The 15,936-nt window shown below is 53.6% G+C and overlaps 1 protein-coding gene and 1 long non-coding RNA gene across 2 annotated transcripts in view; one reads left to right on the top strand and one right to left on the bottom strand.

Moving 5' to 3' along the window:
- LOC138473299 (uncharacterized) overlaps nt 1–5,269 on the bottom strand; it is a 30,373-nt gene extending 25,104 nt beyond the window's left edge. Inside the window, exon 1 of the long non-coding RNA XR_011268750.1 lies at nt 5,138–5,269. This is a non-coding gene — a long non-coding RNA (uncharacterized lncRNA). The remainder of the gene's footprint in view (nt 1–5,137) is intronic.
- A 42-nt stretch (nt 5,270–5,311) lies between these two features.
- BAG3 (BAG cochaperone 3) overlaps nt 5,312–15,936 on the top strand; it is a 140,263-nt gene continuing 129,638 nt past the window's right edge. The window contains exon 1 of the mRNA XM_069611941.1: nt 5,312–5,852. Within this exon, the coding sequence (XP_069468042.1) occupies nt 5,682–5,852 (171 nt within the window). The 5' untranslated portion in view covers nt 5,312–5,681. The remainder of the gene's footprint in view (nt 5,853–15,936) is intronic.

Raw genomic sequence — 15,936 nt, forward strand, 5'->3', positions numbered from 1 at the left:
CAGGTCCCACCCACAGGGGGTACCCACAACATACATCACCGGGAAGGCTCCAGCTGGTCTGGCCGGGCCTTTACAACAACACCATATATGGCACTTCCATCCAACAGCCAGTCAGGGGGAAGGGACAGAGTCAGGGCTTCCCAGGACTTTGAGAAAACAAGGTAATGGGTAATAGAAAGCAAGAGGCATCCGGGGCCATCTTGTTTTCCATCAGGAATCAACTGATCCCAATGGCAAGGCCGGGGTATCCCAAAATGGAGGATACTCCTCGCACCTGTCAAATTCAGCATGGAGCTGCCACCAGCCCATACCCTGCTCTGCGGGCCACCCACGGGTGCCCAGAAACATACACTAAGGGCACAGGGTTGTACCCCCACCCATGGGTGCCATAATCCCACAGGTCTTTTCACCAAACCAAAAGAGAGAGAGCTGCACCGCCAGGAGTCTCACATGGACTCCTGCGCTGAAAACACGACAGAACACATGATAAAAAGCAGTAAAGGACAAGGATGCGGAGGCCCTGTCCCTCCGATGCATTTCCAGCATCACAGTAAGCAGCATATTGCCCCTGGTGTATCTCATAGTAGGCAGTGTATTGCCCCTGGTGTATGTTGCCCTAGGTGTATCTCACAGTAGGCAGTGTATTGCTCTAGGTGTATCTCACAGTAGGCAGTGTATTGCTCCAGGTGTATTTTGCAGCAGGCAGCATTTTGTCTGAGGTTCTACTTGTTCCAGGTTTATCTCACAGTACGCAGTGGAAGACTTAGTAGGCAATCTATTTCACCCAGTGCATCGTAAAGAAGGCGGTGTATTGTCCCAGGTGCATCACACAGCGTAGATGTAAGCTTTCAGGAGCTATAAATTACATACAAGTGCTAGTTGGAGAAGTCATGTGCGCCTCTCATACGTAGAGCCCATCATTTGAACATCCACAAAGCCCGGCCTTTTCTTACATTTCAGGCTTCTAAGCTACGAATCTCTCCCCTCGTCTTCTCGAGACTCTTCTATTGCTCTTGCCTTCTCTTTGGGCTCCGCGCCTCGCATCTTATCTTTCAAATCTATGTACAGTTCATCTATTCGTCCCGTGACGCTATCTCTAATGCTCTCTAATCTCTCCATTAGCTGCCCTTTCATTCTCGTCTCCAGTTTAACTTCCTCTGCCTGGTTTTCAAATCTCTTCATAGCCTTGCCCCTTCTTATCTATTATATGCCCTCTCTCACTCTCTCAGTCTGCCCGGCTGCCTTGTGCTCACTCTCGCTCTCAGTCCCCCCACCTGCCTTGTGCTCACTCTCGCTCTCAGTCCCCCGCCTGCCTTGTACTCACTCCTAGTCCCCCCCGCCTGCCTTGTGCTCACTCTCACTCAGTCCCCCCGCCTGCCTTGTGCTTACTCTCGCTCTCAGTCCCCCGCCTGCCTTGTGCTTACTCTCGCTCTCAGTCCCCCGCCTGCCTTGTGCTTACTCTCGCTCTCAGTCCCCCCGCCTGCCTTGTGCTTACTCTCGCTCTCAGTCCCCCCGCCTGCCTTGTGCTTACTCTCGCTCTGAGTCCCCCTGCCTGCCTTGTGCTCACTCTCGCTCTCATTCCCCCCGCCTGCCTTGTGCACACTCTCGCTCTCAGTCCCCCCGCCTGCCTTGTGCTCACTCTCGCTCTCAGTCCCCTGCCTGCCTTGTGCTTACTCTCGCTCTTAGTCTCCCCGCCTGCCTTGTGCTCACTCTCACTCTGTCCCCCCCTGCCTTGCGCTCGCTCCCAGTCCCCCCGCCTGCCTTGTGCTCACTCTCGCTCTCATTCCCCCGCCTGCCTTGTGCACACTCTCACTCTCAGCCCCCCCGCCTGCCTTGTGCTCACTCTCGCTCTCAGTCCCCCCACCTGCCTTGTGCTCACTCTCGCTCTCAGCCCCCCCCGACTGCCTTGTGCTCACTCTCGCTCTGTCCCCCCGCCTGCCTTGTGCTCACTCTCGCTCTCAGTCCCCCTGCCTGCCTTGCGCTCCCTCTCGCTCTCATTCCCCCCGCCTGCCTTGTGCTCAATCTCACTCAGTCCCCCCGCCTGCCTTGTGCTTACTCTCGCTCTCAGTCCCCCCGCCTGCCTTGTGCTTACTCTCGCTCTCAGTCCCCCCGCCTGCCTTGTGCTTACTCTCGCTCTCAGTCCCCCCGCCTGCCTTGTGCTTACTCTCGCTCTCAGTCCCCCCGCCTGCCTTGTGCTTACTCTCGCTCTCAGTCCCCCCGCCTGCCTTGTGCTTACTCTCACTCTCAGTCCCCCTGCCTGCCTTGTGCTCACTCTCGCTCTCATTCCCCCCGCCTGCCTTGTGCACACTCTCGCTCTCAGTCCCCCCGCCTGCCTTGTGCTCACTCTCGCTCTCAGTCCCCCGCCTGCCTTGTGCTTACTCTCGCTCTTAGTCTCCCCGCCTGCCTTGTGCTCACTCTCACTCTGCCCCCCCCCTGCCTTGCGCTCGCTCCCAGTCCCCCCCCGCCTGCCTTGTGCTCACTCTCGCTCTCATTCCCCCGCCTGCCTTGTGCACACTCTCACTCTCAGCCCCCCCGCCTGCCTTGTGCTCACTCTCGCTCTCAGTCCCCCCACCTGCCTTGTGCTCACTCTCGCTCTCAGCCCCCCCCCCGACTGCCTTGTGCTCACTCTCGCTCTCAGTCCCCCCGCCTGCCTTGTGCTCACTCTCGCTCTCAGTCCCCCTGCCTGCCTTGCGCTCCCTCTCGCTCTCATTCCCCCCGCCTGCCTTGTGCTCACTCTCACTCAGTCCCCCCGCCTGCCTTGTGCTTACTCTCGCTCTCAGTCCCCCCGCCTGCCTTGTGCTTACTCTCGCTCTCAGTCCCCCCGCCTGCCTTGTGCTTACTCTCGCTCTCAGTCCCCCCGCCTGCCTTGTGCTTACTCTCGCTCTCAGTCCCCCCGCCTGCCTTGTGCTTACTCTCGCTCTCAGTCCCCCCGCCTGCCTTGTGCTTACTCTCGCTCTGAGTCCCCCTGCCTGCCTTGTGCTCACTCTCGCTCTCATTCCCCCCGCCTGCCTTGTGCACACTCTCGCTCTCAGTCCCCCCGCCTGCCTTGTGCTCACTCTCGCTCCCCCGCCTGCCTTGTGCTTACTCTCGCTCTTAGTCTCCCCGCCTGCCTTGTGCTCACTCTCACTCTGTCCCCCCCCCTGCCTTGCGCTCGCTCCCAGTCCCCCCCGCCTGCCTTGTGCTCACTCTCGCTCTCATTCCCCCGCCTGCCTTGTGCACACTCTCACTCTCAGCCCCCCCGCCTGCCTTGTGCTCACTCTCGCTCTCAGTCCCCCCACCTGCCTTGTGCTCACTCTCGCTCTCAGCCCCCCCCCCCCCACTGCCTTGTGCTCACTCTCGCTCTCAGTCCCCCCGCCTGCCTTGTGCTCACTCTCGCTCTCAGTCCCCCTGCCTGCCTTGCGCTCCCTCTCGCTATCGTTCTTTCTGTCTTGGCCCCACTACACAGGAGCGCGCTTCGGTTTTCTCTTCGTTCTATCTCCTCCTGTCCTCTTTTCCGCTCTGTCCCTTAAAGACTATGTACTCTCTCGCTTATTGGTCTATGATGTAACTATTTGATTTGTAGGTTGTACATTTTTTGTTTAGCGCTTGGCGTATAGTGCTCTACAGATGCAAATAAAATACAAATACTTTTCTTTCACTGTAAAGCATTTTAACGCAAAAACAAAAGATTGCAAAACAAAAACAGAGTGAGTTAAGATTACCATGATATTTGATTTTAACACAATCGCTGTTTTATTTATTAATGTGGTTTATTATGTTGTTACCTTAACGTTCTTATTTCTGATGTTTGTAGACTTTAAGTTTTTGTTGGTTTAACCGTAACTTTTTTGTAATTTTTTTTTATCCAAATAATATAAATGTAATTAATGTCTCAATAAAACACGCTAAAGTCTTCACTTTAAAATCTTAAACATGCATTGACCATGGGTTTAACTTAGTCTTCAATCTTCTGCTGAATACAAAGGGTCTCACTCCATTTGGTGGTAATTTGGCAATAGATCTGCTAACTTACCGCCAAAATTGGTTACCGTTACTGCCACTCGGTTCTGTGGACTTACCGCGGGACACTGACGGAGGTCGAAGTAAGCGGAGCAGAGTACCGCTATTTTTATTTTTTGCTTTTAACAGTTCTACTACTTTTTACAAGCACTTGCACCATTCTGGAACATTTCTTTTTAAAGTTAAAGCACGCCTCTTCATTTCACCACTCCGTGGCAGTTACAACCGCTTGAAACATGTGTGGCTGTTTGCTGACCGCTGCATACGCTGTCCCCCAATGGAGTCACAGTTCCACTACATGCTGCTACCACTGGATGCTGAGTGGTGGTGCGGGCATGTCAGTCCCGGACTCCATGGGGATTTTGGCATGTTTACCGTGAGCGGTAATTCTGCAGATTTTTGGCGTTAAAGTGGATGGGCTACCTCCAGAATCGAGCAGAAGGTAAATCCTCCACTTCAGGGCCAAACTCGCACTCTGGCGGTGCAGTTAAGAGTGGTGGTAACGGAATTATTAGCACACAGCCAAACTCGTAATGACGCCCAAAGTGTTAGAAGCAATCCCTGGACTGTTGCAGAGGCACCTGCCCAAGGTATGCGACCCTCTTAGCCTCCCCGCTCCCCCCCAGGCGTACCTTGAGCTATATCTCCTGGTAGGCGCTATATCACTCCAGAGTCCCAGAAGCTGGGATAACGCACGTCTAGGCACTAGCTGACGCCAGTCCACTGGTGCAGACTGCACACTGGGAGTTCCAGACGTCTGTGTTTGGGCTCTCACGCCTGGTGGGGTGCGAGGGTGCAGTTGGGGACGCCCTCGTCCTGTCGTCCTTTTTAATACAGTGCAAGTTACTTAGGCAGGCCCGGCTCTTCTAAACAGTAGGCAGGCCCTCTGGGGTAGTGAGTACCAGTGCCGGCTCTTCTAAACAGTAGGCAGGCCCTCTGGGGTAGTGAGTACCAGTGCCGGCTCTTCTGAACAGTAGGCAGGCCCTCTGGGGTAGTGAGTACCAGTGCCGGCTCTTCTGAACAGTAGGCAGGCCCTCTGGGGTAGTGAGTACCCGCAATTCTGGGTGTCCATTGCAAACGCAGCGCCGCACCCCGTTAACGTGTGCGTTCCCCCTTGCCCTGCGCTCTGCTATCTCACCTCGTCTGTCTGCATTATTTCAGCCCCTCGCTTTCTCCACTCCCTCTTCTGCAAGTCCTTCCTTCTCGGGGTGTTCCCTTCCCATGCATCTTTGTCTCTGTGGTCGCCTCCCTTCTCCTTTTCCGTCTTTTCTCCTCCCCACCTCTGCTCCCACCCTCTCTCCCTCCTTCTCTCCTCTCCTTCTTTCTACCCCAATCCCTCTTTCTCCTCCCCTGCTCTGCTCCCACCCTCTTTCCCTCCTTCTCTTCCCCTGTCCCTCCCTCCCCCTTCTCTCCTTCCCAATCCCTCTTTCTCCTCCCCTGCTCTGCTCCCTCACCCTCTCTCCTCCCCTGCTCCCACCCTCTATCCCTCCTTCTCTTCCCCTGTCCCTCCCTCCCCCTTCTCTCCTCCACAGGCCCTCTTTCTCCTCCTCTGCTACACTCCTCCCTTTCTCGCCTCCCCCCTCCTCTTACTCCCCCCTCCCTCCCCAACTCCTCCACTCCTCCGGCCTCTTCCAGAGCCTTCTAGTCGGGCCGCGGGCGGTATTTAGGCAGCGCGGCGGCCCATGGAGCACCCCCAGTCCAGAAGGATGAGAAGCCCGCTGCAGACCCCCGGGGGGGAACCCCTGCCCCCCGGCTGGGAGATCAAGCTGGACCCACACACCGGCTGGCCCTTCTTCGTGGACCACAACAACCGCAGCACCACCTGGAGCGACCCCAGGGGGGAGCCCACCAAGGTAGGGGGGCAGAGGGGGAAAGCGCCAGCGAATGGGGGGTAGCAGCTAGGTGCCAGGCGGAGCGAGCTGCCATGGTAACAGGAACTGATAGGGGGGGATTCCGTATGCCTGAAGGGACCCCGAGCTTTGGGGGGCTTCGCCGAATCGACCCCAGAGCGGAACCTGGGGGATCTGTCAGTGTATGTGTGTGTGTGGGGGAGGCGGGGGGGTTGGTGCTGTCACTAGAGTGGTTGCACGGGAAGAGTGGGGGGTGGGGGGGGCTTGAAAGCGGTGTGGGGCCAGCAGCTGGAGTAACTCTAGAGCGCAGCCTGCCAAGGAGGGGGCAACTCCGCCAACTGGGATAACCACAGGGGGTCCTGGCAAGGCAGGGTGGCGGGGGTAGGGGTGGTAGGGACATCAAGATCGCGCCCACGTGACTCGCCCTGTTCCATCCTGCCAGCTGTCAGAGTGGCCGGCCTGTCCGCCTGGCACTTTACCCACTCTGTCCCCTAGTCTGTCAGAGTGACTGGCCTGGCGCGTTACTCACCCTGTCCCCTAGTGTGCCATAAGGACCTGTCCGCCTGGCACTTTACCCACTCTGCCCCCTAGTCTGTCAGAGTGACTGGCCTGCCGTATTGCTCACCCTGTCCCCTAGTCCGTCAAAGTGACTGGCCTGGCGCGTTACTCACCCTGTCCCCTAGTCTGCCAGAAGGACCTGTCCGCCTGGCACTTTACCCACTCTGTCCCCTAGTCTGTCAGAGTGACTGGCCTGCCGTATTGCTCACCCTGTCCCCTAGTCCGTCAAAGTGACTGGCCTGGCGTATTGCTCACCCTGTCCCCTAGTCCGTCAAAGTGACTGGCCTGGCGCGTTACTCACCCTGTCCCCTAGTCTGCCAGAAGGACCTGTCCGCCTGGCACTTTACCCACCCTGTCCCCTAGTCTGTCAGAGTGACTGGCCTGGCGTGTTACTTACCCTCTCCCCTAGTCCTTCAAAGTGACTGGCCTGGCACGTTACTCACCCTGTTCCCTAGTCTGCCAGAAGGACCTGCCCGTCTGCCACTTTACCCACCCTGTCCCCTAGTCTGTCAGAGTGACTGGCCTGGCGTGTTACCCTTTCCCCTAGTCCTTCAAAGTGACTGGCCTGGCTTGTTACTCACCCTGTTCCCTAGTCTGCCAGAAGGACCTGTCCGCCTGGCACGTTACTCATCCTGTCCCCTAGTCTACCAGAAGGACCTGTCCGCCTGGCACGTTACTCACCATGTCCCCTAGTCTGCCAGAAGGACCTGTCCGCCTGGCACGTTGCTCACCCTGTCCCCTAGTCTGTCAGAGTGACTGGCCTGCCACTTTACCCACCCTGTCCCCTAGTCTGTCAGAGTGACTGGCCTGGCAAGTTACTCACCCTGTTCCCTAGTCTGCCAGAAGGACCTGTCCGCCTGGCACGTTACTCATTCTGTCCCCTAGTCTGCCAGAAGGACCTGTCCGCCTGGCACGTTACTCACCATGTCCCCTAGTCTGCCAGAAGGACCTGTCCGCCTGGCACGTTGCTCACCCTGTCCCCTAGTCTGTCAGAGTGACTGGCCTGCCACTTTACCCACCCTGTCCCCTAGTCTGTCAGAGTGACTGGCCTGGCGTGTTACCCTTTCCCCTAGTCCTTCAATGTGACTGGCCTGGCGTGTTACTCACCCTGTTCCCTAGTCTGCCAGAAGGACCTGTCCGCCTGGCACGTTACTCATCCTGTCCCCTAGTCTGCCAGAAGGACCTGTCCGCCTGGCACGTTACTCACCATGTCCCCTAGTCTGCCAGAAGGACCTGTCCGTCTGGCACGTTGTTCACCCTGTCCCCTAGTCTGTCAGAGTGACTGGCCTGGCACGTTACTCAACCTGTTCCCTAGTCTGCCATAAGGACCTGTCCGCCTGGCACGTTACTCATCCTGTCCCCTAGTCTGCCAGAAGGACCTGTCCGCCTGGCACGTTACTCACCCTGTCCCCTAGTCTGCCAGAAGGACCTGTCCGCCTGGCACGTTGCTCACCCTGTCCCCTAGTCTGTCAGAGTGACTGGCCTGGCACGTTACTCACCCTGTCCCCTAGTCTGCCAGAAGGACCTGTCCGCCTGGCACGTTACTCACCCTGTCCCCATGTCTGTCACAAGGCCCGGCCTGTCTGCCTGGCACGTTACACACCCTGTCCCCTAGTCTGTCGGATGGACCTGTCCGCCTGGCACGTTACTCACTCTGTCCCCTAGTCTGTTAGAGTGGCTGGCCTGGCGTGTTACTCACCCTGTGTCCTAGTGTGTGAGACGGACCAGCCTGTCCGCCTGGGCACGTTACTCACCCTGTTCCCTAGTCTGCCAGAAGGTTCTGCCCGCCTGCCACTTTACCCACCCTGTCCCCTAGTCTGTCAGAGTGACTGGCCTGGCGTGTTACCCTTTCCCCTAGTCCTTCAAAGTGACTGGCCTGGCTTGTTACTCACCCTGTTTCCTAGTCTGCCAGAAGGACCTGTCCGCCTGGCACGTTACTCACCCTGTTCCCTAGTCTGCCAGAAGGACCTGTCCGCCTGGCACGTTACTCACCATGTCCCCTAGTCTGCCAGTAGGACCTGTCCGCCTGGCACGTTGCTCACCCCGTCCCCTAGTCTGTCAGAGTGACTGGCCTGGCACGTTACTCACCCTGTCCCCTAGTCTGCCAGAAGGACCTGTCCGCCTGGCACGTTACTCACCCTGTCCCCATGTCTGTCACAAGGCCCGGCCTGTCTGCCTGGCACGTTACACACCCTGTCCCCTAGTCTGTCGGATGGACCTGTCTGCCTGGCACGTTACTCACTCTGTCCCCTAGTCTGTTAGAGTGGCTGGCCTGGCGTGTAACTCACCCTGTTTCCTAGTGTGTGAGACGGACCGGCCTGTCCGCCTGGGCACGTTACTCACCCTGTCCCCTAGTCTGCCAGAAGGACCTGTCCGCCTGGCACGTTACTCACCATGTCCCCTAGTCTGCCAGAAGGACCTGTCCGCCTGGCACGTTGCTCACCCCGTCCCCTAGTCTGTCAGAGTGACTGGCCTGGCACGTTAGTCACCCTGTCCCCTAGTCTGCCAGAAGGACCTGTCCGCCTGGCACGTTACTCACCCTGTCCCCATGTCTGTCACAAGGCCCGGCCTGTCTGCCTGGCACGTTACACACCCTGTCCCCTAGTCTGTCGGATGGACCTGTCCGCCTGGCACGTTTCTCACTCTGTCCCCTAGTCTGCTAGAGTGGCTGGCCTGGCGTGTTACTCACCCTGTTTCCTAGTGTGTGAGACGGACCGGCCTGTCCGCCTGGGCACGTTACTCACCCTGTCTCCTAGTCTGTCAGAAGGACCTGTCCGCCTGGCACGTTACTCACCCTGTCCCCTAGTCTGTCAGAGTGACTGGCCTGTCGTGGTACTCACCCTGTTTCCTAGTCTGTCAGAAGGGCGGCCCTTTCTGCCTGGCACGTTACTCACCCTCTCACCTAGTCTGTACTCTGGAGAGTTCCCGGTAGGCCTCTACACCCTGGGCCTCTTTTGTTCAGGGTCGGACTGGGAGAAGAAATAGGCCCAGTCACCCAAACGTGGCCCACCCCTCGCCTGAAAAAAGTGGCCCACCCCTTGCCTCACGGCCCTTAACCTCTGATGACATCACAAGAAGTGATGTCATTTGACCCCACCCCAAAGTGACATCCCGGGAAGCGATGAAACACGACCTTTCACCCCTTGACAAAACAGGAAGTGACTTCAAATAGGATTGTTCCTAAGTACACTAAATTACTTTGAATCCAAGCAGATGTCCAAGGCCAAATGATAGATATGTTATTATATAGCTCGTATGCCTAAGTTCTTTTTTATAGAATATGCATACAATATCACCCAACCTGTGTTGGTACTCATTTAACAACCTAAGAAGGATGAAAGGCTTTTTTGAGAAAAAAAAATATTTTTGAAAATATGTTTTCTTCTTCCAAACCGGCCCAGGCATGGCCAGAAACTGGCCCCCACTCCCCAGGGACGATTTCGGCCCGGCCACGAAAGGCCGAGGGGCCAACCCGACCCTGCTTTTGTTTGGTATTTACAAATGCTCCTTTAGGAAAATGGTGCGGCTTGCTCAAAATGTGTCACATTGGGCCACATTGTAAATTATTTCCAGGGCTTCTTTTGGTTCCCAGTCCACCCCAAGAAAGTGTGGAAATGGCAGATGGTGTGCAATGAAAGACTCATTATCATGGCATAACAGGGCATAGCAGAGTGTGGGGCAGTACTCTGGACGGCGCAAGCAACTTCAGTGGCTGGGAGCAACAGGGGAGAAAATATAATGTTGGTTCTACCACAGTTAGTCCGCTCTACTAGAATCTCTGGTGCACTGACAGGCTGGTGAGACTATGTCTAACTGTCAAATCAAGTGATACGAGACTGGGGGCGGGCCAGTGCAGCAATAATGCAATTCTATGGGACAGTATTGGAGCCACTAGCAGAGGAGCGCCAGGGCACACCAACCAATGTGTCCCTACGCTTATTGAAACGGTCATATTGCAAGGGTGTAAACGGAATCACTTAGAAGCACTCCAATTTTTGCAGTTAAAGTCGGGGCAGAATTACATTATTTTCCCAGGATCACACACTTACGCTAAACAGCAAAGCTGGGGTTTTAACCCAGTCTGCAATTTGGGCGCGACCACTTTCTTCCACGCTTTAATTGGAACAAATATTTAAGTTTTAGGTGTCAAGACTTACAATAATACTGTCCTATAGCGTTTACTTGCAAAATCCACAAATTGCAAGTGACAACATATAAATCCTTATAGCAGCATGTTGGGCCGAAATAATATCAGTGTGCCTTTTCCACATCCTGAATAGAAAATCATAAGATGCAAAGAGGTAAAATAACTATTTACCCACTTTATTTTCAGCACTTTAAGACACACAATAAAATAAGTTGTGTCCTAAACTCACTTGGGTTTGGAGATTCGTCACAAACCTCCAGCGTGTAGTTATGTAAGGTTTTAAGAACATTCAACTAAGGACATCAAAGCAAACTTTACTTTGTAGCATTTCATGCGCCCAGAGACCTGTTCCTGATCCTGTGAGCTGTTAAAGGGCACGGAAGGCCCGCCCCTCGGGTAACATTTGGGGGCGCGGAGGGGGTGGTGGGGTGGCTTCAGCCCGGGACCGGCCTGTACCTCTGACACGGTAGTCGCCCTGCCCTCGCCTGCCATGTGTCATCAGACTGAGCCTGTGACACGGCCTGCCTGCCTGGAACGTCACTCACACGCCTCGTGGCCTGTGCACCTGGCATGCAGCCTGTCACAGGCACCGGCCTGACCGCCTGTGGCGCTACGACCTAGCGCTTGCCGCAAGGGCCTGTCGCCTGATATATGACACCTGCCCGGGGATGGCCCCATGGCCACTGGAGCTTTGAAGTTTGCATGGGAACGATCCCACAGGCCGCTGGGAGGGAGGCCCCTTGTGTTGATGGCGCTGCGGTTACTTGTGTATTTGCGTAGCTGCCCTGCCAGCCGTGCCCAGGGAGGGGGGTTGGGCGCAGTAGCTGACTGCAGCCCGTCGCTGAAAGCAAGACTTTCAAGGGCGCCATTGGGTCACGCGCCCACGCCTTGCACGTGCGTGGGGGGCGTGGCTGTCCAATATGTGAGGGGAGTGCGTGGGTTACACGTGCAGGCTTTTCTCAGCCCTGCACGGCGGGTGGGGGAGGTGGAGCCATTAGGAGGAACCGTGCCCCCCCCCCCCTTCATGCAGGTTAGCACAAAGGGCTTGAAGTGAGCCAGGGGCCGCCATAACAGAGTCCCGGCAGAGTTGGGCGTGTACCCGTGGAGGTGGGGTCCACCGCATGACCCCTCATCATTTGCAGCTGGTATGGTCACATGGTGCATACACACAGAACCAGAAGCAATGTAGACACGTTTCCGCCGCCCTAATTATTGCAGATGGACAATTTGCTTTGTTAAAACTCTCCTTGCACTTCTGAAAAGTCGTTTTATCCTTTTCTTCTATGGATTGCAATTTAAAGAATATTTGTTTAATTGTTTTTATTGAAACAGCTGAAATTAATCAACTTTACAGTTTCATTAAAGAACATATATATATATATATGTTCCAGTTTGAAAGAGCTGGGTTGGCTGGAATATTAGGGAGGGGGGTTACAGTACTCATGTATGTGAATTGGTTTGTATACAATACACCGTACACATTCCATCATTACGATTCATGCTCTTTACAGCGATTAAACGCAATGTCATAATTCTAATGCAAAAAAAACATACTACAGCGGGGGGGGGGGGGGGCGGGGGGTGGGAGTGTCTACGCCCGGATGTTACACAGGCAAACATACCATGTTAACGCGTTGGGGAACGAAGACTCAAGAGCTTCAAGCATATCTCCGCAGGAGGCACTTTAACTGCCTGAGCTATCTTGTATGCTTCGGAACGTTTATTGACGTGTTTGGATTAGTTTTTTTTATTTGATGGTATCTATTTTAATAGATTGTGTTCACTGCTGGCCGTTTATATTTAACACACAACACAGTTGGCGTTGGACCATGGTGCTATTAGCACCATGGTCCATGCCGGATTCCGCCATGGTGGATGGCGGATTTACCGCCCCATTCCAAGGTTGGCGGGGCCGTAAATCCCCATTCACCATGGCCCCTTCCCCATTCCCATTTTTGGCCCATAGGGCTCAATGGGAATGGGGAAGGCGCTATTAGCACCAAGGTCCCTTAGCGGGTTGGACTTTAACGCCTGCAAAAAGCAGGCGTTAAAGTGTGAATCGGGCGTTAAGGGTTTAACGGCGCCGCAGCCTTTTACGGCGCATGTTAACCCCTTAACGCCAGGGTTATAATGAGGCCCAGTCTCCCTTTCATGTGAGGTGCGAAAACTCAACCGTTTTTTTTGGGACCAGGGGTCTTCTCGGCGGAGCTCTCGAGTTTCCCGTGGCCACGTGGGAGAAGGCCATCCAGTCCTGGTTTTCCCATTTGGATTCTGAGACGCTTAGTGTTTTCTTTTCCGTTTGATTAATCGGAAAACAAGTCCCAGAATTCCAAGCGAAAACAGGACCAGATTCTCTCGCACATGGCCGCGGGAAACGACAGAGCTGTGGTTACAGGTTCCTTGATGTTGCGTGTGCAGGGCACCTCTTGGGGCCCCCTATTTAGTATTTTGTTTTTTTTTTCTTCATTGTGCTTTATATAGCGCCTTTGCCAAAGCGCTTTACAGAAGAAAATCAACGGTACATAAAATCAGCAGTGGAAATCAGTGTTCGGATACTGCAGGTAACAATCGGAGGACTAAAGCAGGTGAGTTATTAGGGAGGAACGGAACGAAGAGTAAGAAGTAATGGAACGAAGAGACAGAGGAAGCGTGTTCCAATGAAGAGGAGCGAGGAGCAGAAAAGAAAGAAAGTGGGATTGAGCACAAGGGGGACGGAGAACATTCAGCCTAAAAAGACCAGAAGAACGGAGAGAACGAGAGGGGGAATGAAATGAAAGGAGAGATGCAAGATAGTCCGTGGAAAGTCCGTAAAGAGATTTAAAAACTAGGCAAAGAAGGTTACATTTAAGCTGGGAATAGATAGACAGCTAGCCGAGTGAGGCAAGAGAAGAGGAGATCGAGTCCTGATAAGAAAGAAGGCAGAGTGAGCGAATAGAAGAATGTTAGATTGAGTTAAGAGGAGCGAGACGTGAACAGGGAAGACCAAAGATCGCGACGGATCAATACAATAGTCGAGAGAAGATTAATGAAGAGATAAGAAGTTTTGTGGCATGAAAAGTGAGAAAGGGGCGGACTCTACGAATATTGTAGAGATGGAAATCGACAGGCGCGGGATGTAAGGGAGATATGACGGGTAAAGGAAAGATTAGAATCGAAGTAAAAACCAAGATCACGGCAGTGGGAGAGATAGATAGAATAGAGGGAAGAAAAGAAATGGAGGGAGGAGGGGAATGGGGAAGGAGAGTGTTAGCAGGAAAGAATAGAACTTCAGTATTTCCGGCATTTAAAGTAAGGAAATGGGAGGTCATCTAGGATTTAATGGCAGAAAGGCAGGTTGAGAGAGTATGATGAATATCGGGCATAAAAGATGAGAAGGATAGAAAGAGCTGATTATCATCAGCATAGACATGGGGAGATAGTACAAAGGAAGAAATTATTGGGGCAAGAAGTGAGGTGTATAGGGAGAATAGAAAAGGGCCCAGGACTGACCCTTGAGGACACCATGATCGAGGGGGGGGGAAAGATGGAGAGGTGTTGCCACCCCAGGAGACAGCAAAAGTACGGTTGGATAAGTAAGATGAAAACCACGATAGAACAGAACCACAAAGGCCAAAGGAGGAGAGAGAATCCAGAAGCAGGGCACTCATTAAGCCCCCCTGGATTTCTGATCCTGCGGAACTCACTGGCTGCACGTGGGGGCGCTGCTGCCCGTCCTGTGTGGGGCAGTGCTTCCTCAGTAATCACAGTCTGTGCTGCTGGTGGGAGTGCACTCTCGGGTCACCCACTGACTGGGCACAGAATATACCACGTAGAATGCAATGTGCGAGTGGGGGGGCTAGCAAGGTATGTCCAGGGGGCATGCCATGGATGCTGCATGCTGTGTGTTTTACTCCATCAAATGTCAGACCCCTCCCTTACATCCACCCGTGAGATGGGGAATGCCGCCAGCTGCTACCAAGACTGCCCACGAACTGGGGCAAACGACTGTTGCTGAAGACTGCTTGTGGCTCTGCCGAGACGCAGTCTACCCTTGCGTTGTGCTGTATTACTGCATACTGTTGCAAATGAGTGAATATGGGATGGATGGAATGCGGGCCTGATACAGTGACTGCACTCTACTGCCTATTGATGAGCGTGGGCGAGGTAGAATGTGTGCTTTGCAATATATTACTGCATGGTAGTACAAAGGGAAGAACTAAGATTGGCCACTAAGTATAGTGGATTAGTGTGGGTGACCAACTTTATCCCGTATTTTGGACTCCTGTAGGGCCATGAAATCTACCTCCGACTGGGTGCCAGGTGCAAAGCGCCCCCACTGTTTTACACAGGTTGCAAGTTACGGGGCAAAGGGGGGCTTTCACCTCCGTCGCCTGGCCCAAGTTAGACATGAAGGGACTTGAAGGCACCCTTCTCGGGGGTAATGTCGAGCAGGCGGGGCCTGTAAGCACAATTTATTTATTTTATTGTTTAGTCACTTGCTAGGCGCTTATACAATGAAAAAAAAACTATTTCAAAGCGCCCACAGGGCAACAGGGTGTGGGCAGGGGAAGGTAGAAAATCAATAAATAATTGCATTAATAGTACAAACAAATATTGAGGGAAGGGGAGACGAACCTACTATGCCTTGTGAGTGTTCAGAACGTGCAAGTGCAAAGGGGGAGGGAGGAGGGATAATGTGCTTTGATGCTCCATTCTCCACTCCATTCCAATCCCTTTCAGACAGGCACCCTCATTCCTCACCAGTAAGTCTCTTCATCAGTATGCCGTTACCTTGCATACTTACTGTTAAGCAGAAACCTGTGCAGTTCCCTTGGGGAACACTGCAAAAGATTTAAGACTACAGGTAGAGCAGTAAACCCCTTTGGTAGCAGTCTGTACCACCCAGATTTACCTGGTAGCTGTGGCTGAGCAGTCAGACTTCTCTCAAGAAGAGTTAGGCAGTATGTAAAGTATACACAATATGTACCAAAACACAATAGCACAAGCAAACACTGACCAGAGCTTGGTTTCAAAAGTATATAGTTATTTATTTAAAATACACATAAGTTAAAAACACTCTAGCAAAAATATAGTAAAAGCACTTCAACACAGTTATAATGAAAGTAGATTCAATCCTTTCTCCTATCTAGACAACTCTAGGTAAACACCACTTAATTAAAACAGAGGTGAGTGCTTAACGTTAGATGACACTCTAGTAGTTTCCAAGAAAGGGAGAGAAAAAGCAGAAATAGGTTAGACACACCACTCTAAGGTCCAGAACACTTGCAATAGGCTTAAAGAAGAATAAAGTCACAGGTGAGCAAAAGTCACTAGGCAGGGCCCACTCTTAGAGTAGCCGGAGCGAAAATGTGCCCAAGATCACACTGTTAGTTAGAGATTCAA

This window comes from Ambystoma mexicanum, chromosome 8 (assembly GCF_040938575.1).
Source record: "Ambystoma mexicanum isolate Mex_15411 chromosome 8, UKY_AmexF1_1, whole genome shotgun sequence".
NCBI classification, from domain to species: domain Eukaryota; kingdom Metazoa; phylum Chordata; class Amphibia; order Caudata; family Ambystomatidae; genus Ambystoma; species Ambystoma mexicanum.